The sequence below is a fragment of the Brienomyrus brachyistius genome, chromosome 19 (genome assembly GCF_023856365.1).
Source record: "Brienomyrus brachyistius isolate T26 chromosome 19, BBRACH_0.4, whole genome shotgun sequence".
NCBI classification, from domain to species: Eukaryota; Metazoa; Chordata; class Actinopteri; order Osteoglossiformes; family Mormyridae; genus Brienomyrus; species Brienomyrus brachyistius.
Genome location: NC_064551.1, coordinates 3,704,842 through 3,727,357, shown reverse-complemented (window position 1 = coordinate 3,727,357; position 22,516 = coordinate 3,704,842). Strand labels below are relative to the sequence as shown.

The 22,516-nt window shown below is 49.4% G+C and overlaps 3 protein-coding genes across 8 annotated transcripts in view; all 3 read right to left on the bottom strand.

Annotated features, from left to right (window-relative positions):
- The window catches only part of rev3l (REV3 like, DNA directed polymerase zeta catalytic subunit), a 39,750-nt gene extending 38,213 nt beyond the window's left edge, over nt 1-1,537 (bottom strand). Inside the window, exon 1 of the mRNA XM_048986560.1 lies at nt 590-1,537. Within this exon, the coding sequence (XP_048842517.1) occupies nt 590-728 (139 nt within the window). The 5' untranslated portion in view covers nt 729-1,537. The remainder of the gene's footprint in view (nt 1-589) is intronic.
- Nucleotides 1,538-5,846: 4,309 nt separating this feature from the next.
- LOC125714673 (probable G-protein coupled receptor 139) lies at nt 5,847-10,212 on the bottom strand. Its single transcript, XM_048985499.1, has 2 exons — nt 7,588-10,212; nt 5,847-7,327 (listed from the first exon to the last, which is right to left on the bottom strand). Exons 1-2 carry the CDS (start codon nt 7,649-7,651, stop codon nt 6,300-6,302), a joined length of 1,092 nt encoding a protein of 363 aa, XP_048841456.1. The 5' UTR covers nt 7,652-10,212; the 3' UTR covers nt 5,847-6,299.
- A 154-nt stretch (nt 10,213-10,366) lies between these two features.
- fynb (FYN proto-oncogene, Src family tyrosine kinase b) overlaps nt 10,367-22,516 on the bottom strand; it is a 39,149-nt gene continuing 26,999 nt past the window's right edge. For 4 of the 6 annotated variants that reach the window (XM_048985494.1, XM_048985492.1, XM_048985493.1 and 1 more), the window contains 9 exons: nt 19,503-19,601; nt 18,689-18,792; nt 18,303-18,452; nt 16,892-17,056; nt 15,082-15,261; nt 14,682-14,758; nt 13,696-13,849; nt 13,262-13,393; nt 10,367-12,042 (listed from right to left, as the gene is read on the bottom strand). In XM_048985494.1, the coding sequence (XP_048841451.1) occupies nt 11,834-12,042; nt 13,262-13,393; nt 13,696-13,849; nt 14,682-14,758; nt 15,082-15,261; nt 16,892-17,056; nt 18,303-18,452; nt 18,689-18,792; nt 19,503-19,601 (1,270 nt within the window). In that variant the 3' untranslated portion in view covers nt 10,367-11,833. Of the gene's footprint in view, nt 12,043-13,261; nt 13,394-13,695; nt 13,850-14,681; nt 14,759-15,081; nt 15,262-16,441; nt 16,598-16,891; nt 17,057-18,302; nt 18,453-18,688; nt 18,793-19,502; nt 19,602-22,516 lie in introns of all 6 variants that reach the window. The other 2 variants (XM_048985498.1, XM_048985496.1) reach the window with 2 other exon arrangements.

Genomic DNA, 22,516 nt, shown 5'->3' with positions numbered 1-22,516 from the left:
CTCGTACAGAAGACAATGCCCTGCATCGGTGAAGACGCGGAGGATGATTACTATTCTCGGGGCAGGAATCAGATCTGACTGTCAGTAACAGTAACGCAGTAACCCGGTCTCCAGTGCCCGGGCACCGACACCAGGACCAAAACCGTCCTCAGCCAGTAATCAAAGCGCTTCGTAACTGCTTCCGACGGAGAGAAGCACTTCGGTTCCCCAAATAAGGAAGGGAAAAATAAACTTGAAAACAATAGCGATCCAACAAGAAAATGCCCTGGACATGTCAAGTGGTCACCGTGCAAGTTTGACCGAGACAGGACCATGATCAGATAAATGGGGTCAGCATATGTATACTCCAGCAAATAAAAATATCAAGTCTGCTCTGTCTGGGTCTTCCGCTACACTGAGGACCTAGACTGCATTTTAATATTTTACAACAAAGAGGCAGCTTTCTATAGCTCGATGTGTAATAACCTGATAATGATTTGCATGCACCGAGCTACGAAGGAATATGGACATGCTTTTCGTTCACTTTGCTAAACGCCGGGAAGGGGCTGTCATCCCGTTATAACCCAAATGGACACACACACACACGTACCTGCCGGTGTGGCGCCGAAGATCCGGACCACCGGCACCCTCTTCACGTCGCTCTCCCTGAAATCCGAGTAGCAGACGTCCAAGCCCTCCAAGGGACTGGCCAAGTAGTAATCAGCGCTGACGATGCGGACGGCAAACATGATCGCCGTGACTGAGACCGAGCTCTAGCGGCACGCAGGATGGGCGAAACGGGGCAACATTACACGGGGGGGAAAAAAGACGAGATTTCTTTGTCCCGTTCACAATGCTGGCGAATAGGCTGTACAGAAAAAAATATCAACACCTATTTACGTACAACAAGCAAAAAAAAAGCATGTATCTTCATCGAAGAGCCTTGCGGGGGTATGCCCCTGACAGAAACGCAATTTCTCTGCTACCTATGAAGTACGGCTGATCGGCTCTACAGCTGTCCAGATCATCCCGTAATGGTGGTGCGTCCCCCCCTCCCCGACAGCAGCCGCCGTGTTGCTCTCTATACCGGCGACGTCCGATTCCCGGGAAGCAAACTAGAGGCGGGCGTCTATAAACAAAACAATAACGTGTCTCCTGCTCCGGCCGCGCTGCGGGAACTAAAAGCACTTTCTTTTCACTCCGGCCGTGTCCGAGTTTCAGCCCAGGTCCATGCACACGTTTTATTCTCCCCTCTTCTCCTGCAGGCATTAATCTCTCACTCCCTGAATCTGTCGTGGTGCTGAGCAGCCAGTCCTTCGCGGGGAAAATCCAATGTGGCAGCTCACCCGTCCCTGGCTGTATGGCTCCAATGTGCCATTACAGACATTGTTTCCCCCCGTCTCTGTAATATGATCTCGGCACTCCTCGGTACCCCTAATCAACACCATTCCCCTCGGCAGACCCTCCCCTAAAGTCCGCCTCCGCCGGTTAGCTACTGACACACTGCAGTATTCCCCACAACACGCAGGTCACTGTAGCCATAATCCGCACCCGCGAGCGAGACGCAAGAACCGTGCGGCGTCCGGCCTCCTCATTGGTCCGCCCACGTCGCCATGCGTGTTTCTGATTGGTGCCTGATGTACTGCGGCGGGATTTCTCCCAACCAGATACATAAATTACACATCGGACTTTCGGTTTTCACCTTCTAATTTAATTTTTCTTTTCAGCTTAAGACAGCGTTGAACAGAATAGCACATTATTAGCTTTCTTTGTCCGTTGATTTAATGTCTTGAAAACTGAATACGTATAATTAATGCTGTCCGTATTGCGAAAACTACGGCGATTAATGCCAAAATACCAAATACGGTTCCATAGCCTCGTGTTCAGATCCAATCGGATGTGCACCAGTAGGTCAACGTTCCGCCCTATCACAGTATAAGCCAATAATAACGCAAGATTATCTAACAAAGCAACCAATAAAAACGACGGCTGCTGTTGATTCTTTGCTAACATTGTAGAGCAAGTTCAAACATTGGAGACGCAAGGCACCCTGCTGGCCCATACTTCAGCTATTGGTTCTCCTTAATGGCCAGCATTTTGATCGACTGTTCTGTCCACAAATGGGATTGGTCTACAGAGTATTTACTTTTTCGCAGTAGCTCCTCCCTCTCTCTTGATGCTTGATTGGATTGTTGCTCTCGCCCTATGCGCTGACTGGGTGTGAGACCACGCCGTCCGAAGGCGACACGCTTCCGGATAAAAGGGGGAGAGAAACTTAACACATACCCGCCTAACCGGTTGTTCATGCGAGACGAACGTCTGGGGGGGGAATAGTGTTTCCTACCGTTTTAATCACAGTGATTTTCCTACGTTATAATAAAAATATATTTTGACACATAAATTAGTAAAAAATGTAATTTGCATCCTGCTTGTGATGAAGGACATAAGGGAGCAAACTCTCCTTTTAGCTTTTATTACTTAGAGGAATTGTCGAAAGTTTGAAACCGTCTGGATGATAGACTGTGGACTCATTGTCCCAGTTAGCATAAACCTGGCCCATAAAGTAAATGGTAAACCTACAATTAAATAAAAAACACATAAATGAGAAAGTGAGAGAACTGATTTTGGGGAAAGCAATAGATGAAAGACTTCATGTAGCATCCCTGTGGCTATGTGTATACACATTTAATAATACCTGTGTTATTTTCTCATTTGATGTATCATCAACCATTTAACAATGATTTTCCTGCATGGTCTGTTTGGAGATTCTCACTTTCATGTACTGTTGCACATCTTTAACAGCTAAGCCACCTGCTGCCCATCCAGTATGTTGCAGTGTGGGTCCCACTGCAAATTCGTAGCAAAACCCGGGACACTGGAAGGGAGACCTCATCATGCACACACCAGATCACAGACATCCCAGCTGCTCAGTCCTGGGGGGTGGGACAGGGGTTACATCCTCATTTCCTCCAGAGCAGGTTAGTCCTCTGCTTGCCATTTACTTCCCTGGCAAGACTCCCAGCTGCGTGGTTCACGTGAGGGCAGTTTGCAGAGCTCGCGAGCGTGCAGGCGCTCATCCTGGCTATCCATATCGGTTTCATCAGCTGCCTCGGGAAATGGTATCATACATCAATACGCAGAATCAACATCATATCATGTATTCGTCTTCCACCTATGATCATACATTAGCACGTTCTCATTTTAACGTACGATAAAATTCACTATAGAACAAAGGCATTTCCCCTCAATTATCCTTCCAAGGGAGAGGAGCCTAATATAGGTTTATAGAAGAATCAGAATTTCTCTGGCACAACATCACAGATTTAATGCGAAACATTGCAGCAGTGCAGGTCACATGGTGAAGGGGCTTTTCTTTCCTGTCACAAGACGCCAGGTTCGCTGCGAGAACGGTGCATTTAATGACTTCCTGATGATGAAAAACGGTTAATTTGTATTTAGTCCGGGTCGAGGGGGGAGGCCTGGCAGACGACGATGTGAGCTGACCTTGAAGGGGGTTAGCCCGAGGTAGACGGGGAGCGAGAGGTGGGCCCGGCTGATTAGTACTCTCCCAAACAAGTGGGCCGCGCCCCTGCAGGGCTCCACTGCACTTTGGAGCTGTGGGAGATAAGGAGCTTTCTCCTGGCAAAGCTCAACGGCTGGGTTTACTACCAGTTTGCAGTTTTCAGTAGGCTCAGCCTTTACTCCTGGGGAAAGCAAATACATACCACAAGTTTAATCAGTCAGGTAGGAGTAGACTATGCATGGTCACAGTGGGCTTTTGTTCCGCTGTGCAAAAAGGTCCATAAATGCTGACCGATTTCTATGTTTGACATATAGATACACAGAACTAACCGCTGGCATTACTCTACGCTCCTGTCCCGCAGAAAGCTCAGTACAACTTTTTGTGGCATGACTGTGGTATCACTCTGAGAAGGTGACAGCTTCCATTTCAGCAGAAAAGAAAAACACAAAACTGAAAGCCTTCTCTTCCCCTTGTCTGTCAAACCTGGGTTTTGGCTGCATATGATAAGGTCGAGATGTATGCAGGTACGTGTAGGACCACTGCGGCAAAACCATGGAAGAAGGAAACCACAGAAATGATGTTGCATGTTGCAAGTTACCAGATGGATCGCTGTGATAAGCACACACTTACATACGGCTGTCATTTTACAAAGCCTATCATGCGATACGCAAAATCTATCTTATCGTGGATGTTTTAGTTAAAGTTAATGAAGTCAATATTTTTAAGAATTGCTTTTGACAGTATTACTGAATGAACTTTGTGACTTATTACATGTCAGTTTAGAGGTTTAGCGGGTTTGTTGCTGGGGGGGATGTACAGTTCTTCGACACGTCTTCCTGTCTATCACGTGAAAAGCAGAACAATGTTACACTTTCATTCATTATTTGTTTGCCGTTATGATTACTGTGATGCTTTTCTATCGTAAGCGCTAATAGAGATAAAGAAACGCGATTTTTATCGTACTGCTGTGAGATTTCCATTTCGCCTAGTAGACATACATCATTCAAACAAATCTGGTTGTTGTCTGCGAAGGATCAGGCTACTTGCTCGCTATATAATCTTATTATTTCAGCCATGCACCCATCAACACGACTCATTAGAGAGATCTGGAGAATGTCACACACATAAAAAACACTAGCCAATGATACAAACAGCCAATGATACTTCATGGCAGTAATAATCAGCCATGAAGGACCGAACGTGATCATAAATTCAGCGAAGAAAGTAGTCGGAGTGCCAGCAACGAAATCGCGCCATCTTCTGGCCGAATGTTTAATGACCGATGTATAAATGATAAACCTCGAGCTCTGACCGATCCAGAAACACTTGCGTACAGGTAGTTTCATCCCTCACTCTCTGTGATTATCTAACCTAGCTATCCAGCTCTCGAATCTATACAATTGAGGATCAGAGCCCCCAGCCTCGCAAAAGGCTATTAGAAATTTTGGTGTTGACGCAAATGCAGCAAAGATCTAAAGCAAGAATTGTAATCAGTAGTAGAAAATATGACATTACAGCTAATGTCACTGCACAGACATCAAAACGCAGGTCAGACTTGGCATAGTTAAACTTACTGCTGCTGTGCTCATGAATATATCTTAATGTGTGCAACCATTTATGCACGGCGATCTATGAAGCTAAATCTCTGTAAAGCATTCTGTGGTGACTGTTTGGAAAGAGAGATCTGTTTACAAATGGCTGGTCGAGATGCATGTGGAGACGCATGTAAATGCCATCCAGGTGACCATGGATGTACTTAACGCTGCCCGCTAGAGATGGGAGCACCCAGGACACATGTTAATACCAGTGTGAACTGGGCCAGATGGACATGGTGGCTGGGGGTTCGAGGTCTGCAGCAGGGCGGGTCAAAGGCTGTCTTCGAGGGCTGATCAGTGACACGATCATTCTTCCAGCCATGGGATTTGAACTTGCAATCTTCCAGAAACAGACTCAGATGCTTAACCTGCTAACTGCTGAACCTCATACTCCCCATCGGGGGGGGGGGGGGGGGGGGGGGGGGCTGCACTGGCCACGTGTAGCCTGGGACTGCAAGCAGGAGCCTGTTATCATCAAAGCAAAATGCTGCTTCGCCATAATGATCGTTCAGCTGCTCCTACACAGATCCACTACATCACTAAGTGTTCTAAGTGTTTGCTGTCATGGTAACAGTGGAAAGAGCAGACCTGAGGTGTCCAGATGGAACATGTCTGCTTCAAGATCAAATGCGCAAATGAACTCAGCAAAGCGTCCAACTATTTCTATGAGCTGTGGATACTGAGAACTGAGAGATCTAAGATCCAAGGTAAACAACCAAAAAAAAAGAATAATTGCACAGTAGCCTGGGTTCCAGAATTCGGTAACAATTTATTAAAATCAATCCTTTAAGCTTTACAAAAGATGTCAGTCCCTAATAAAGATACTTTCATTGCCATTGGTACAGGTACATAGAGCCTCACACTGCCGTGTTGTAACCTGAGTGGAAATGAAGTGGCTTCCTGCATTTACTTTACAGGTAGAGCCTAAGCACTTACAAGGAACCAGGAAAACGAGACAGACATTTTACAGAAGATTCGATCATTTTATGGTCAACCAAAGCTCCAAGTTCTGAACCTTTTAGTTTGCGTCTGTACGGTGACTTATCAGTAGTATTTTTATTAAAGACCCATACGACAAATACGAATGGACCGGCGCATACAGTGAAACTTATAGACATCCATTATTCATCTTCAGTACATCTAGGCAACTAGATTAGATCCTTTTTCTAAGAGCTAGAGATACATTATCCTCCAGTAGCACATCAGCCAAACTCAGTCAGCTTTGGGAGTTTAGTGAGAACAACGTTTACAGGATCTCTGCTCGTGGGGGTCCTGTGGTCCGCCACAGAGAAGACCTTCATGGTGCTCTGTGTGAAAACGGAACCCACCTGCCTGATCCGGGCACCACAGCTAAGCAGGTGCGCCACCTCCTGGCGGAACTGCCTGCTGACCACGCAGTAGAGAACGAAGTTGGTGGTGGAACTGAGGTTTTGCAGCATGTTGGCCAGGTCGCTGGCCACGTTGATGGGCAGCCCATAATCATCGCGATTGAAGTCCTCGCGGTTGTACACTGTGCGGAGGAGACAGTAGGTGACGAATCGGGGCACGCTAAATGCCACAAACGCTGCGGACACTGTTCCCAGGAGCAAGACGCTCCTCTGAACTCCACCTGCGGAATTTCTCCCGGAAACCTTCATGGCTCGAAGCTCCTCCTTCGTGAAGAGGCGGTGGGCCTGCACCACGTGGCTGACGATGAGCGAATTGAAGAGAACGACGAGAACGATGGGCAGCCCACTGGAGAGGAAGGTGGTGACCCAGACCACTGTCGTGGAGTAGGGACCCTCCATGTAGAGGCACCGGGGGCTGGAGATGTTTACCCCGTCTGGCATAGTGATGTTGATGCTCACAACAGCGTTGATCCAGCACATGGGAATGGAAGCCAGGTGGGAAAGCAGGACAATGGTCATACAGGTGAGCACAGCTGTGGCGCGACTCTGGCGCCACCTACTGGCATAGGTGGAGCTCAGCACCAAGTAGCGCTCAATGGTGAAGGCCACCACGATCCAGGAGGAGCTGTAGAGTGAGCCGAACTGCAGGAAGGTCAGGATGCTGCACCAGGGGTGCGAGTGCCAAAAAGGCTTCTGCTGCAGGAAGGTCAGGGTGAGGTCTAAAAGGATCACCCAGAGGACATATAAGGTATCCATTATGGTGAGGGAGCCCATGTAAATGACAGCTGTCACCGACATCCCACATTTACGGAAACAGACCATGTAGAAAGTGAAGAGGTTGGCTGTTGAAGACAAACACAATTCTAATAGCAAAAAAAAAAAGCCCTGAGTCTTTGTACGGCACTATATCGGCATTGTAATCATAGCCACTCTCACGTTTACCATTAAGCCTGTGGCCATATTCATATGCGTGTAATTTACCATTGAATTTCAGAGATATGGAAGGTGAATGTAGTAGATACATAGCAGTTGAATAATGACTGTCATTATCTACACTATTTTTATATGGGATCTTTAGCGAGAAAAAAAGACGGGTTCAAACCTGGAATTCCCAAAGTACACAGGAGGGGGTAGTAGGCTTTCTGAATGGTGATGAAGACATCCATCTCTCAGTGCTGCACACCAATAGCAGCTCACATGCTAATGTTTACAATAAAACCATTACCGTCCGAGATATGATAGCGGTATAGGTTTAAGATAAGAGGTACCAGCAAACAGTCACTACAATAAAAGATAAATGTCTGTTATTGCATCACACAGCTTACGTGTAATTTTCCTTGAACTAATGCAGGTTTCTATTTTCCTTTGAATTGCTGCATCGACTACACAACTCTGTCAGGATTATACGACTGTTTTTGTTGCATTTCAGCGGTTTGTATTTTGCTTACATGGATAACTTGAAAGTTAAAATCTAGTCAAATCAGACTACTTTGGGAACCACTTTTCCCCAGAATAAATGTTCTCATTTCAGCAACAATATTCTGACCTTTGAATTGCTTTAGATACATACAATGGACCATAATCACTTGCCAGGACTTTCCTAACCTAGTAAATATTTTAGATTTTAAATTGGACGATTACCAATTATATCAGTCTTCATGAAAATTGGACTATGAAACAAGCACAACTGATGACATTTAAAAGTGCATTGACCAAATGCTTTATTGTGTTAGTCTTACCCAACACAGAGCAAATATTAATGTAAACACTTCATTGTTGTATTGGAAATAAATCTTATGGTGCTTTTTGTAACTTCATTAAAATTTGCATATGAAAAAACGAATCCAAGGCTTATGCTGGTTCGGTCATGGGGCCCATTAGCAACAAGATGAATAAAATCACTTCAAATCCACACTACAGCTACGCCCAGGAACTGTGTGCCTTTGCGAAGGTTCCTAGCCGCTCATTCTGGCGAGCGTGGATGGATGGAGGTTCGGACGCAGCTTTACACGCGCGTCTTTGGGGGAGAGTAAAAGCAGTATGTTCTTATTTACAGGACAGATTAAACGAGGTATAATGGGAATAGTGGGGGAGCATTCACTCCGTCCTCCGCATGAATTTAGGATGCGAATCCTGTCAGGGATGACGACAGCAATGCGGTCCCCAATCTGCTAGCAGAGATTCCAAGGCAGCCAGATTATAAAATTGACTTTATATCAAAGCATCTTCCTTAATCCATGACTACAATTATTAAGGTAAAATAAACCGATAATTTATTTACTGAGTAGTAATGAATGGGAAAAAACTTACGCCACTCTGACAGACGTGAAGAGCATCAGTTCGAGCCGAAGGTGCCAAGAGACAGAGGTAGGATGAGGGAGAGGATCATTAAAAACGCCGGCAGGACCTGGCTCCAATCAATAAGGCGGCAGGCAGAGTCCGCGCAGTCACGCCAACAGCGGCGGCACATGGCAGGAAAAGCGGCACCTCACCTCGTCGTATGGCCAGCAATTGATCCGTGTAATGCGATGCGTTTTACGCGTGATGGCGTATTTATCGTGGACCAGATGCCACGCGATTATTTGCCTGTGCAAAAAAAAAAAAAAAAAAAGCATTTACACTTAAGTGCATTACATTGGTAGACTAGACTCGGATGTTACAGCAAACCCTTAGCAGTGTTTCTGGAACAGCTTTCACGGAAACATGCTTATTATAATAGATGGTAAAAGAGCCACATCGTGAAACCAACTCCTCCCTCTACTGGGCATAGATGGTTGCTGCAGCCTGTCAAAGTTAGTTGTACGTAAACGCTGGATACACAGCTCTTGTCCCAGAGTTTCTGTCCTCGTCACATGCATCAGATTCTCTCCAGCTTCAAGAAACACCTCAAGACCTGTCTGTCCTATTAATTCCTGTTACAGCCCAATTCCTCTTTACACGGGCCACTGCACTTCCGGCCTTTCGAGAGACTTATTCGGCTCTTTCTTTGTTAGCAGTCTTTGTGTAGCTCCTGCTCCAATACCGCTGACACTCAAACCTGGTGTAAGGAAAAGTAGTAAAGATATGCCAGGGTCCTTGGTCGGTCATTTGAATGCAGTGTCAGCAATTTATGATCATGGGGACAGGGGCGCTGCTAAGGATTTTGGGCCCCATGAAAAGAATCTTGACAGGGCCCCCCAACACAGTTTATTGGGGGCTTCTCTGGGCCCCCTCTCAGTCATGGGCCCCGAGAATCGTCATCGTTTACCCCCCTTTACAGCGCCCCTGCATGGGGAGGTATGGGAAGAAAAGGCAGTTCCATTAGGCTGCGATTAGAAAGCAACTGAATTTATAGCCGTCAGAAGGTCTAGTGTCCTGCTCCACCTCTGCTTCAGGCTCCATGTCGTCACTCTGTACATGCAAATTCACTCACATCATTTATACATGGTACCTTGTAGGGGAGGGTCTTTTGGGGAATAAAGGGGGCAAAAAACCGCTTAACCTTTACCGCATTTTGTCACCAACATTACGAAGTTGCTCATAAATGTTAAGCTAGGAGGGGGAGGTCACCTGTCACCCAGACAGATTGGTCAGAGAGTCACATGTGAAGACCAGGTTCTAGGTCAAGGGGGACCACAACAAAGAGGAGTATGAACTCCTGCGCACAACGCTGAGGATCAGCAGGAACTTCTGGTCACCTCCTTACTTCAGCACACCCTCCTGCTGCACTCGGCTACTTTCGTACAATTGAGTAAAAGCTGCATTCTGGGACAGTGAGGATCTTCACCTTGCAAACAGGACATATGCAGATCAATAACGGACAGGATACAATCTACACACGGTGTCCATGGCAACCACCCACGGCAACAAAGCAGGCTATATTCCAAAAACAGACCACTAAATTGAAAAGAGTGTAAAATGTTTATTATCCTCATTTTTAAATGGCAAATTACTTATTTCACAAAAAATAATGTTAGAAATTGAACATGGAGGAATAATGAGAAATAAAAGCCATGGACAGTTATATTAAAAACAAAATGTGAAATAATAATAAAAAAAGATGAAGCTGTTTGACAGACTGCAATGTTCCCTGATCTACTACTGTGTCCAACTTAAGCTCAAGTCTAAACTCTAACCTTTGGAACCAACCATATGCTCACTGATCAGTCGATCCAGAACAGTTCGCACACACACATCTGTGATTACACACACACTAAGAATGCATTATTGATTTACAAAACAATTAAAGAGGCCTGACAAAGCGGTCAGGAGAGGCGTGGGTGGCGTGCTGCAGGACTAGAGTGAGTGGTACGTATGGAGCAACGGCAGATTCTGCGGGCTGTTACAAAGCGATTCTTCATGTAACACAAATGAAGACACAGGATCCACTGGAACGGCCGTGAATCGAACGCTGTACACAAGTTAAAAAAATATTTTTTCCTGCTTAAATAAACTGCAAGTCAATCCCATATACACACCTCTTCCATAATTCCAGTTTTAACGGCACCCAGAGCTGACGTCTAGATGCATACACAGCCCGTCTGAGTGGCAGAGAGCCGCTCACATGCAGACTTCCTGCATTTCAAGCTGCAATTACAAATAACCCTGACACACTCTCACCAGTCTAACGTCTATCACCTTGGAAGAAACGGCCTTTTTACAATGACAGGTCAACAACAAAAGCTACTTCTAACAAAAGCTGGAAAATGAGGGAGAACTTTGTCACACTTGGCTGAATCTCCTGCTTATCAGAGGACGCAGCGAATGAGCATGTAACGCGGGGCCACTTTCTTGCTTTGGAGAGAAGGGCGTTTTCTCTCTCTTCACATATTGTGGGCATTATGCTACCCAAGAAAAAGTGAAACCGAAAATAAGAGCCAGTCCTATGAACGAGAAAGCGGGTTTGAATTAATGCCCAGGTCTGAAAACCTCAGCAGGTTAATTGGTTTAAAAAGAGTCGTTACCTTCATTATTCCTGTTATTTATTGTCCCAGATGAAAATAAAGCCTGTAGCAATATATATACACATATATATAAAAAATTAAGAAAAACAAACGAAAAACAAAAGTATAAGTGGTCAAGTAGCTTTGTATTTACACTACGCACAGGCAATTGCCCATCAAATCACATGCCAGCCACCCTAGAAACCAAGCCCCCCCCCCCCCTGTGAAAATCAGCTTCTCAGACACCGTGAAACTGAATTTGTTGAGTCCCTTTCTCGCATTGGCCTGTACCCATCCGGGGGCAAAGGAGCTCGGAAATAGTCGATGGAACTCCTGAAAGTGTCCCACGCCTTGGCAGGTCCACCTCTCCCCCACCTCAGCCCAGGCCGGGGCTGTGCGGTCCATCGCGGCCCGGGAGAGCACCCCCTACAGGTTGTCTCCGGGCTGATATTGAGGCTCAGTGGCGGTGAAATAGTCCTCCAGGAAGGCCTGCAGGTACTCGAAGGTGGGCCGCTCCTCGGGGTCCTTCTTCCAGCACTGCAACATGAGCTCGTGCAGGGAGATGGGGCAGTCCTGCGGACAGGCCATCCTGTAGCCGCGCTCCACCTGCTCCAACACCTCCCGGTTGTTCATTCCTGCCAGGTGATGGAGACACACAGGCTCAGCAAATCGGGGCCGGTCACTCGAACGTGGGAAAATGGAGCTGAAAGTGTTTCGCCTCCGGAAAAGAAAGCTCCACCATAGATGTTAAGGAACAGAAACTGCAAACAGACTACTGGCGATCAGGCCTCGTTTGTAAAAAGGGCTCTGACATGGGCTTGTATATATGTGGGCCTAATTCTATGGAAAACTTAAAACAGGCATCAAAGGGGGGTAGGGGGTGCATTATTCCCCATATTCATTATCCACATCTGTCTCAGGGAGGGGGCAGGCTGACTCACCAGCCTACTCAGGAAAGCAAATTAGCTCATTCAGACTCACCCCATTGCATTACCTCCTCTCTCGCCTCCCAAGGTGGCCCCTGCAAACTTGCTCTCAAATTCCGCAAAAGCTACCATCTCACCAACATTGCGCGTGTTATAAAAAGCGAGAGCGTCCCTGATAGACATTATAACAGTTTAGCGTGAGTATTTTTTACTCATATATGTTTAACTGACATATCACATGCTGTAACCAGGATCATTCACACCCCACCCCACCCCCGCACTTGTGTACATATCTCTGTACATTTTGTACATATCTCTGTACATCTTTATTTATTTCCAAAACTTTTGTACATTTGTATTTATATCTTTGTGTATCTACCTGCTCCTATTGTTCTATATTACGTTTTGTGCAAGAGCTCTGTAACACCTAAATTTCTCATTCGTGGGATAATAAAGGTTTATTCTATTCTATTCTATTCTATACGGACATCCAGCTGCACTCGCAGCCTTTATTTATCTTTAGTAAAAAAAAAAAAACACAACGTAAACGCGTGGCATTATCTAAGAAAAACCCTAACAATATTAATTGCCGATGAAACTTCAAATGGAGGACGGAGGCATTATAGAAACTCAGAAATGACAAACAAAACAAACGAACAAATCCGTGAGCTGCTAGTTAGCCACGTATCGTAAAAGCGACAGGTTGCTCTTGTCTGCGGGCGCCAGAGTACTGTGACTTTGTACTCAAGTAAAAGCAGTGAAAGGAGGAGCGGCATCACATACCGGCTGGTAAGCGTCAGGGGCACTTTAAGGCGGCATTACCAGCCAGGGCATCACGCTGCATTACCAGGCACGACCACACCAAGCGCTCCCTCAAAAGGACACTAATAAAAGCAGGCACTTTACCCATCATGCGTCACACCCTCACCTGGGTAGGGGACTCGGCCCTTGGTCACGAGCTCAGTAAGCAGGATCCCGAAGGACCAGACGTCAGACTTGATGGTGAACCTCCCGTACAGCGCTGCCTCGGGGGCCGTCCACTTGATGGGGAATTTGGCTCCTAAGATGATGGTGCAGAGGGGACAGACAGGAAATGACATATGTGGCCACACCCAGTGGGTGGAGCTAGCTGCTGCAGTTCAATAACTAGGCTCCCATCCATGGGCACCCAGGGGACGCCGAGTGCCTGGCCAGTCACAAAGTGTGATGAAAATGTTAAATCAGGCAAACGTCCCGGGTGGAAAAGCAGATGAGAGCATGATGACATCAGCCACAGCTGCGCCCAGGACCCGCCCTGACAGAATGACATGTGGTCCAGGCCCCCTCCTGTGCACGACGTGTTGGGAGGAGGGCGTCACTCACCTTGCCGTGCCGTGTACTCGTTGTCCTCGATGAGCCTGGCCAGCCCGAAGTCGGCGATCTTGCAGACCAAGCTATCGCCCACGAGGATGTTGGCCGACCGCAGGTCTCTGTGGATGTAGTTCATCCTCTCGATGTAGGCCATGCCCCCCGCCACCTGCAGAGACAGGGCCACAGCGTCCACATCGGCTCGTGAAGTGCAGTGGTTCCTCCGCGCCACAAGGTGGAATAACCCAAGAGTGTGGTTGGACCGCTGCCACCTATGGGGATCTGGGCAAAGCCCACTGCTTCCTATGTGTTAGTGACGAGGGTGATGCCCCCTATCTGTCTGCGCTACGAGCATCATAGTGAGGCAGAGGAGGGGTGCAGGTCAAGAGGCGTTTAAACAGACGGCGAAAAAAAGATGCTGCAACAACAACAAAGCAACAACAATAGTACTGAAGCTCCTTGCGTTACTGTACATTCAGTAGCTATCGAATGTTGAATCTGTTCCTGGGCAAGCGATGCTATAGGATACCCTACTGATGGTGGGGGACGGCAGAATCCACACAGCTGTGCTTCCAGTCTCTAAGCTTAAGCATCTCACGGTGTTGAATAATGTATCGTAATGAAGTCGACGTAAACCTCTTTTTCGTACAGTATTGTAATAACGAGATAAATGAATACAAGTCTATTACTTTTCATTGACTGGTATGTAGTTAAAGTATCTATCTATATTTGAATTACGATATTTTCAACTTACGCCGGGTTCACTGGAACGTAACCCAATCGTAAACCCCATCGTAAGGCGAGCAGCATGTGTAATAAGAAACTGACACAATTATAGGCAAATTAATAGGCAATTATTTCATTTCACTAATAATTCTCCCTCATACCGATTTCTGACTGCCAGCCCAGTTCTGAATGTGGCAGACTGTCAGAGAAGCGTGAGACAGGGAACACAGCAGGTCCTGCCACTCTGCTAGGAGAACCGCCTGCTAGGGACTCACTTGGGCTGCCATGTCCACCAGGTTTGGCAGCTTGAGAGCGCGGCCTTCCCCGTCCTTCAGGAACTCCAGCAGGCTTCCTGGAAGCAGGAGGACAAACCGCGAGTCAACAGACAGGCACAGTGTCAGAGCCCCGCCCATCACTCTACGGGGGTGGGGGGGCTTCTTTTAATGCCCGGAAAAGACGGGCAGAGCGAACGGATGTCTTTATGATCCTCAGAACTGTTCCTATGGTTCATCTACACACGTACATTTAACGCCACTATCTTCCTATTTTTACTGATTGTCTAAATGACCGACTGTCATACAAGGCAGCAGGTGGTACCAAATCAAAGCGAGTGGCTCACAGTGACACTCCGATACTGAGCTCAGCGCACTGGAGGCAGCGGCAGTGACCTCTGACCTTTGCCCATGTACTCGGTGATGATGTAAATCGGCTCCTCGGACACCACGGCGTACAGCTGCACCAGCTTGTCGTGACGGAGCTTCTTCATGATCTGCGCCTCTTCCAGGAAGGACTCCGGCGACATGGTGCCCGGTTTCAGTGTCTTTACGGCCACCTTAGTGGTGCCGTTCCACGTCCCTGCAGCGCCAAGCAAACACCACCGTCAGGGCGCATGCAGTGGATACAGAGAGCCGGCGTGGCAACGAAAGGGTGGGATCTGTGAGCGGGCGAGCGTTCGAGTCCCAGGAGGGAATAAGCTGTTTTAGGAACAGCAGCAACCTGCACTGCAAACTGCTGCAGCAAACACTAGGCCTTATAAAACAACAAGCATCGGAAAATATCAAATTTTCTATGAAAAACACTTGCATCTCAGATTTTGCTCACTGTTTTTAAGAAGACTTTTTGAGTTTTTTATTTCACAGAAAAGGATTGGAAATGCGAACAGAAGAGGAAGAGAAGCGACACCGACTCTGGGGTTCATTTGCCTTTGCAGCAAACACAGACGAATCATGGAGACCAGGGCGTCTGACACCAATGCGTCTGCCTGCGTGGGACCAGACGACGGTCTGACACATGGAAAGGGCACGGCGGCCCACCGCCTGCCAGGATAATCCAACGCAGGGTGATTAACATAAAGAGCGGCGCCGCAAAGCTCCTCTCTCCGACACGCCATCTGCCATGGCGCGGGCATGCCTCATTACCCACAATTCAGTGTGGGCCGACCCGCTCACACCCACAGACGCTCACTGATCAGAACAATTTCAAGGGTCTGGTGAGATGGTGCTGAAGCCAAACAAACCCCAGTGAAGAACCTAAAGGCTCCTGTCAGGTCTCACTCAATGCTCCAGCGTATTGAAGTTGGGTTGTTAAGAGGGGAAGGCCTTCCAGAGCTCCGTGCGGAGAGAACTGATTTTACGCATTATGGTATTTCTAGCCCTTTAGAGGGCGTTAAAAAAAAAATACGTTTTGAGACACCAGTAAGTAAACCAAAATTCAATACGCTGCACTAGTTTTAATGGCAGACTAGGAAGGAGGAAAGAGTGAGTCGGCACAGAAAGTTTCTATTAAAAGGGAAGATCTGAGAAACGGAAAGTCTGTAGGAATTCAGGATACCCTGGAAAAAGCCGAGAGCCCACGTCAGTCTGCCCATCGCGAGGTGCCGATCACATGCTGTGGAGAATAGGCGGATGGATGGCCATCCATACTGCTCGCAGAGGCTAATTAGTGTCACACGACTCTTTTCCATGGGGAACATGGTGTGGGTTCTCGGATTTTTCCAGAAGGGTCGTTACAGTAAAATAAGAAGTCGTTTCCTTACCAAACCAGACCTCAGCGAAACATCCAGCCCCAAGCTTAAGCTCCAGGGCTAAGGAGTCGCGGGAGACTTCCCATGCATCGTGGGACAGGCCCACAGTTTCGGGGGATAGGTTCACACACACGCTTGTTAACTGATAGCACAAACCATCCGCGCTCTCTATAGGGGAGGGGAGGGGAAGGGAGGCAAGGAACAGAATTAACTATCAGGGGGATAAACATGCAAGCAGGGAGGTGGAAGGTGCAGGCCTCATCCTGGGTGAGCAGAACGCCCCCAAAAATCAGCATCTCTTAATTTACATATGCGTCCGTAATATAGCAGAAGTCCCTCATTTTCCCGTGGCTGAGTCATGTCTTCATTACCCAGAACGCACAGTTCCGCCTCCCAGGGCTGCACCTTCCACGCTGCCTGAGGCCGGTTTCCGCGGCGACGGCGGTGGGCATGCACGCATACCCATCCAGACCTCCCCAAACTGCCCATTGCCCAGCCTCTTGATGAGCTGCAGCGACTCCCGCGGGATCTCCCACACGTCTTTGGTTTTGACGGACAGGTCGGCCAGGCGTGGCATGCCCTTGTGGCAGGGCACCACCAGGCGGCAGCACAGGCCCGCGGCGCGCTCTGCGCGAGGAGAGAGCGGGGGGGGACACAGGCAGGCGGCGTGAGGGGGAGGAAGAGTGCGGGGAAGAGCGGGGGGAGAGAGCTGCGAGGCGAGGGGGGCTCCAGAGACTGGGTGGCCGCGTGGCGAAAGCAAACTATGCCAGAGCAGATGTCAGTGTGCAGGACATCCCATCCACGGGCGGAACCGTGACGATTTGGGAGACAAAACAGCGGATTTTAAACATCTCAGAGATACTGCAGGGAGAGAGACTCAGAGAAGGGACTGAATATCACCCTTGGAGAGTGCAGGCGCTTATAGATCTGCCGTGCGCTGTGTGACAGGAAACAGCAGCAATGTGTATATTTTAATAAAGTCATTCTATAAATTACAATTAGCATGAGTGTGTGGTCTGAGGGGCCATTGCACTGGTACTGACAGTGGTTCTGCCATTAATGGGCTTGTATGGTCTTCCTCTCCTCGTATAACAGGATGGCCTGGTTCACCCCTTCACTGCATAGGGTGACCATTTCACACTCCGGGGGGGGGGGGGGGGGTCTGCGGGTTCCAGCCTGGACTTTGTGGGCTGCGGGTTCCAGCCTGGACTTTGTGGGCTGATGCAGACTGAAAGGGAGGCAGCAGAGCGTGGCGATTTGTGCCGGATTTCTTGGCACGTTAGGGAAAGTGGACAGTCAGACAGTCAGTGAGAGAGCAGGCGGGGGTAGGCATGGTGCGGAATGGTAGCAGGCCTGCTGAGGAGGGGGGGCGGTGCTGCTCTCCTGTAACCCGGAGCCCCGAAACCCTTGATGCCCTACTGAGGCAGCCTGAGGGCTGAGTGACGCGAGTCTGCATGTCCCCAGGGGGGGGGGGGGGGGGGTAAGCAGCTGTATCCTGCTCCCAGCATAGTGCCGCCCCTCCCAGAAGGAGGGATCAGCCCACGGGTGGCTCTGCAGCCCCAGTTCTCCCTTTTACTTCCTTTATGAGCTCTGTGCTGATAAAAAAGAGCCAACAGGATCACAGAATGTCACCTGGTTAGAGTAACTAGGTCAAAGCCTGTTCAGGGAATGGAAGTGAGCAGCAAAACTTTAGTTACACACTCCATCTTTTTATCCTTTTGTCTTTAAAACCATTTTAGTATTAAACTATATTCTTATACTATACTGCATTCTCTTTTTGGCATTTTTTAAGGTGTTGTTTAATCTCGCACAGTAATTCCCGCCGGGATGAATTAAACTGGTTTTCCCTTTATCTTCGCGGGCCGAACCTCACCAGAATAGTGGTGCACCAGCTGCTGGAGGGTCTCAAACTGCGCCCTGGTGGTGATGTAGTAACCGCCGCTGTCCAGCTTGCGGATCTTATAGTGCTTCACGTGCTCCCCTTTGATCTCGTCCCAGTCCCGGATGGACAGGGAGAAGGCACCTGCAACGACAGCAGCGGCCCGGTCCGGGCCCGTCACACTGACAGCACCACGCACCGTGGTGTGTGTGTTGCAGACCGGAATTACAAGCTTTCAAAAGGACAATCTCGCCATTTCCTTAAAAATACAAAGCAGAAACTATCGCAGCAGACAGACCATCTGGTAGAGGTTAGAGAGTTTGGGTTCGGGCCGGTCGATAGCCAGCCTCCTCGGCCCGCCTCCGGGTCGCCGCGGTTACCTTTGGTGGTCTCGCTCTCCCGGATGAGGTAGGTTCCGCGCACGTTGCCGTTGGACAGGAGCTGCCTCTCGGCATCCTTGCGGCCCAGTTTGCCAAAGTACCAGCTGGAGGGAGGAACGGAGAGGTTAGAGACCACGGATCCTCGTGGACTGGGGGGGGAATCTCTGACCGGTCCCCTGTGGGGGTGGGGTGGGGGCATCTGCAGATGGGGAGGGTGGGGCACTGCAGGCCGCGCCATTAATGAGCCCCCTGAGGACTGGGGTGGGTTCCAGGAGATGATCCCACACAGTTCATGAAAACCTACTTTAGCCTGGCTAGCGGTAAGTAGGGAGTCTCCGAGGGACCTGGAATCTGTGTTCAGAGCCCCCCTTTGTCTCCAAATTGGATCATCCCTCCGCCCCCCACCCCCACACACCACAGTTAATTTCAGCCTACGTTACTGCATGTGTGTAATTGGATTCCGCCTTGGCATGAACCAATAAAAGGACATCACCACCAGCCCTGGAGATAGACGAAGAGAGCGCCACCTGGGGGGGGGGGGGGCGTTTCGAATCCACCCCCTACAGCCCTAACCACCCCCCAAGGCATTCTCTAACCAGATATAAAGTCCCAGTCCCCCCCAACCCCAGATGGGCCTGCTGCTCCAGTAAACATGAGAAAACATTTGTATGGCTTCCCAAACCATGACTGAAGCCCCCACACCCAGAGGTTTCGGGGGAGGGGGGTTCAGCTGGTCCCACATGAGCTTGACAGATGGGTTGGGGCCCAGGAGCTGAGTGGGGCGGAACCACGCCCAGTTCTGGCGTAGACTCACTCCTCGGCCTGGATGGAGTCCACTGGAGCCACATAGTTACTGGGGATGTATCCGGTTCCGCCGGTGGCAAGAGATCGGGCCTCCCACCAGTCACCTTCACTGGGGGGGGGGGAAGGAGCATGACGGGCCAGTCCGTTAGCATGCAGTCAAATCTATGCTAATACATCACAGAGATAATGTCCCCATAAGGTTAAAAGGTTTTTATCACATTGTGGGGAATTCTGCTGCCTACAATGGAATAATTACAAAAACGCAGACAGACACACACAGACACAGAGACACACACAGACACAGAGACACACAGAGACACACACATAGAGACACACACACATACAGACACACAGACATGCACGTCAGGTATACCTATCCTTATGGGGCCCCGCTCATTCAATTATGTGTGAAAAATGCTAACGCTAACTATGACAACCTTAACCCCCACGCTGCCCTAACAATAACCATAAGTAACCAAGAGTTTGTGCATTTTTAGTTTTTTCATAACAGTCACATATTTTTTTCCCCTTATGGGGATCAGGAAACACTGTGTCCCCATAAGGATAGGTATACACAGACACACACACACACACACACAGACACACACACAGACACACACAGACACACACACACACACACACACACACACACACACACACACACACACACACACACACACACACACACACACAGTCCACCCCCAGGCATCCCTGTGTCCTGTCCACACCACCCGGCGATGTACAGCTTTGTTTAGTCACTCGCTCCGGCTCTCTCTCTCTCTCTCTCTCTCTCTCTCTCTCTCTCTCTCTCTCTCTCTCTCTCTCTCTCTCTCTCTCTCTCTCTCTCTCTCTCTCTCTCTCCTCCCCCCACCCTCTCGTTGTCTGTCTTGCTGTCGCTTGCCTGCTGCCTTGCAGACGAGGTGGAAATGCAGGCCAAAAAAAAAATAAGAAAAGAAAACACTCTATGAAAGGAGGAGCATGGAAGAGTGGAGGGGGGAGTGGGGGGTGGGTGGGAGGAAGGGAGGGGGCCCTTTCGTTCGCGCGGACAAACAGCATCATCTGGGGACTGCGTGCGGCACCAGGAATGTTCATGGATTCCTTTGTTTCCAGAGGGAAGCAGGATGACAGGGAATCCTCGGGCGGGAAGGCGAGGGCCGTACCCGAGCAGCATGGCGACACCCTCGGCAGGGGGTGCTCCAACGCCGTAGCCCAGTGGTACCGAAAGGACTCCTCGCAGAAGGGACAGAAATGGCAGCAGAGACCCCATGGCTCCCCTACCTTCCTGTGTAGCTGCGTGCGGGACATCCAGAAGGGGGACATCCAGAGAGAGGATGTTTACCCCCCTCACTGGGGACAAGCTGGGGCTCCTCACTCACCAATCACAGCCCCCCGTACCCTGCGACCTTGATAGCCCCATAGCCACAGTCACAAACCGGCTGTTTTGTTTTAGCATTAAATAACGGTGGGAAAACTGTTTGCCCATCCAATCGCAAAGCCGAATAACATCAATAATCCCGACAGCATCTCCCAATACCCAAACAGGGTAAGCCTGCCCTCCTGAGAGCCCCTTTATATGGCGCTCGGCAGTCCCACCCACACCCCCCACGATGCAGCGTCAGACCCATGCAATGCTGCCATTCATCACAGCTCCTGGACTGTGCCATCACTTTTTACCAGCAGGGGCCCCAATTCAGAGGAAGCCCGGGGCCAGCAGCTGGGGGGGGACAGGCGTGGGTGGGTGACTGAGTGCCACGACTCCGTCTGGCCTCTGACGAGACAGGTGTCCCCGCATTCCCTGCTGCCTCCTCTGAGGGGCATGTTACTTGTGCCTGGAAGTCAGAATGATACATCAATGAAAAGCCGACAGGGAGGCTGCAGGGTGCATCGGAAACGCAGCAAGGACCACACCAGCCATGATAAATGTACACAAACCCCAGGAACTGCTGGGGGAGAGGGGTGGCCAGTGGAGTGTAAAGAGCCACAGTCAACTGGTTGGTTGAAACAAAATCCCAGTCTGGACTTTTACTCTCTGGACCTGAACTATCCACCACTGGAGATGGGAGCTGAAAGGCTTAAGAGGCATTCAGGGCAAATGGGAGGGGGCCTTCGGACGCATCCGAGCAGCTTTATGCCAAGTGCGAGACGTCTAAGAGGAGAATCAGCAGCTCCAAATCCACAGCTCTGATGTTCCCTGACAGGAGAACGAACTGATCCTTTCAAGGGGGTGGGGAGACTGGGGGGAGAGATTGGGCAGCTTGGTATCCTGTCTGCGAGTAACAGCAAGATAGAGTGTGAGTATGAGAGGCAGGTCAACTCCTCGGCTTCAGCTTTGTGTTCATGTTGGTCAAACGGCACTTGAGACACTCTGGTTGTGGTCAGGAGGTGTGGGAAATGACTGAACCAAAAAATGTCATGAGTATAAGGTGCTGAAACAAGGCCTCTACGCAGGATGAGGAGTGCAGAGATCCGGAGGGACCTCAAAACAGCTGCTGGTGCTTCAGATAGAGAGGAGTCGCCTGATCGACTGCCAGCGGGGGAGATGTTCCAAGCATGCCGCACTGGGTGGCTGCTGGAGGAATGACATCACACCAGTGTCTAGCGATCCCCCAGAAGGAGCCTGCCACCATACCAGGAAAATCGTTCATAAGATGATGGCAATGATGAGGAGGATGATGATGGCTATCCACTACGATGCCTGTCACATATGCAGACAACAATGATACCTAATCAGCGAAGTCGATCACTCAGAAAAGTTACAAAGGATCAGCTTAATGAAGGGGGGGGGGGGCGGGGGTGACAGAATGGAAAGAGTGACGGCTGTAGCCTGTGAAGGACGCTTCTTAAGCTCGTTCCAGAATGATCCGGCCCCAGACCGCACAGACTGTGAAGGGAACAGAAGTCGGTACCAGGCGCACTGAGCACGAGCGAGATGAGCAGTCAGGCGCTCGCCGCTGCGCCGGAGCGAGGTCCTCGGTGAGCAGCGTGGGCACGGCGACCAGCGAATGCTGACGGGCAGCGTGAGGG

Bases quoted from the DNA above. Each gene is read 5' to 3' on its own strand.
- LOC125714673 (XM_048985499.1), bottom strand. From the start codon at position 7,651: ATGGATGTCTTCATCACCATTCAGAAAGCCTACTACCCCCTCCTGTGT. The intron at 7,328-7,587 runs GTTTGAACCCGT...TGTCTTCAACAG, and splicing joins GTGTACTTTGGGAATTCCAG to CCAACCTCTTCACTTTCTAC.